Source organism: Aplysia californica, unplaced genomic scaffold, assembly GCF_000002075.1.
Source record: "Aplysia californica isolate F4 #8 unplaced genomic scaffold, AplCal3.0 scaffold01165, whole genome shotgun sequence".
NCBI classification, from domain to species: Eukaryota; Metazoa; Mollusca; class Gastropoda; order Aplysiida; family Aplysiidae; genus Aplysia; species Aplysia californica.
The window spans coordinates 133,816-134,907 of NW_004798435.1; the positions used below are offsets into that span (position 1 = coordinate 133,816).

Consider the following 1,092-nt stretch of genomic DNA (forward strand, 5'->3'; position numbering starts at 1 on the left):
AAACAAACAAACAAACAAACAAACAAACAAACAAACAAACAAACAAACAAACAAAAATCCAATTAAAAAAAACAAGCCCGTACCGTCGTACCATTTCCACCAGACCAAGAAGTATTACATGGATACCTTAATGACATTGGCGGGATGACTGGGCGTTACCCTCGGCTGGTAGTCTGACACCTGACCTTTGGCGTGGTTGTAGTGGACAGCTGCTGGACTGTCCCGTCTGGGAGCCCCGGGGCGGCCGGTGGGTGTCCCAGCAGGAGGTGGGAATGTTCCTGTGGCCCGCCGGAAGCACTTGCCGACTCCTTTCAACAGCGGTTTTTCCAGACCAAGGAAGGGCGACTCGTAGGCCATGGAGGCTACATAGGCGACCATGTACGACATAGCCAGAGTGCCCAGGAAGGCGAAGATCTGGGAAAACAGGGGGGGGTGGTGGTTGGAAAGGGGGAGGATGGGGGTGGGTTGGTGAGGGGTGGTTATAAAGTAAAAAAAGAGCAAAGGAAAAACTGAAAACCGTGCAACACTAAGACTAATACGCACCTTATATCCAACATTAGAGGATCATCATCATCACCACAAATCATCATCATCATCATCATCATCATCATCATCATCATCATCATCATCATCATCATCATCATCATCATCATCATCATCACCGAATAAACAATTCCCCTTTTTTTCTATTTCGTTTTGTTTTTCTCTCGAGAAAACGTAACAATTTGCACCATGCCAATACATTTTACTTAACCTACAAATATCGGCACCAAAATCAGGACACAGGACAATCCATTCTCCTCTGGGGTCCAAACTGGGGCTGATCTCAGACTTAAGACTGCTGTAAGGCGAATTCAAAAGAGCTTTAATTGTTTTCTTTGAAAAATGGGGGTGGGTGGTGTAAGAAGTTTTTGTTGTTGTTGTTGTTGTTGTTGCTGTTGGTTTGTTTATTTTGTTAGCTTTCTTTTTGTTGCTGATTTTGTGCAAGGGTAAACTAAACGAAATATTCTGTAAGTAAGACGACGAAGACCGAGTGCCATGGTAAAACAAACACACGGGTCGCCACCACTCGGAGAACGAGCGACTCTTCTG

General features: G+C 45.1%; 1 protein-coding gene across 1 annotated transcript in view; it reads right to left on the reverse strand.

The window, feature by feature from the left end:
- Window positions 1-35: 35 nt before the first annotated feature.
- LOC101857160 (nose resistant to fluoxetine protein 6) overlaps window positions 36-1,092 on the reverse strand; it is a gene marked incomplete at its 5' end in the record, with an annotated part of 8,684 nt that continues 7,627 nt past the window's right edge. Inside the window, 1 exon segment of the mRNA XM_035973368.1 lies at window positions 36-414. Within this exon segment, the coding sequence (XP_035829261.1) occupies window positions 115-414 (300 nt within the window).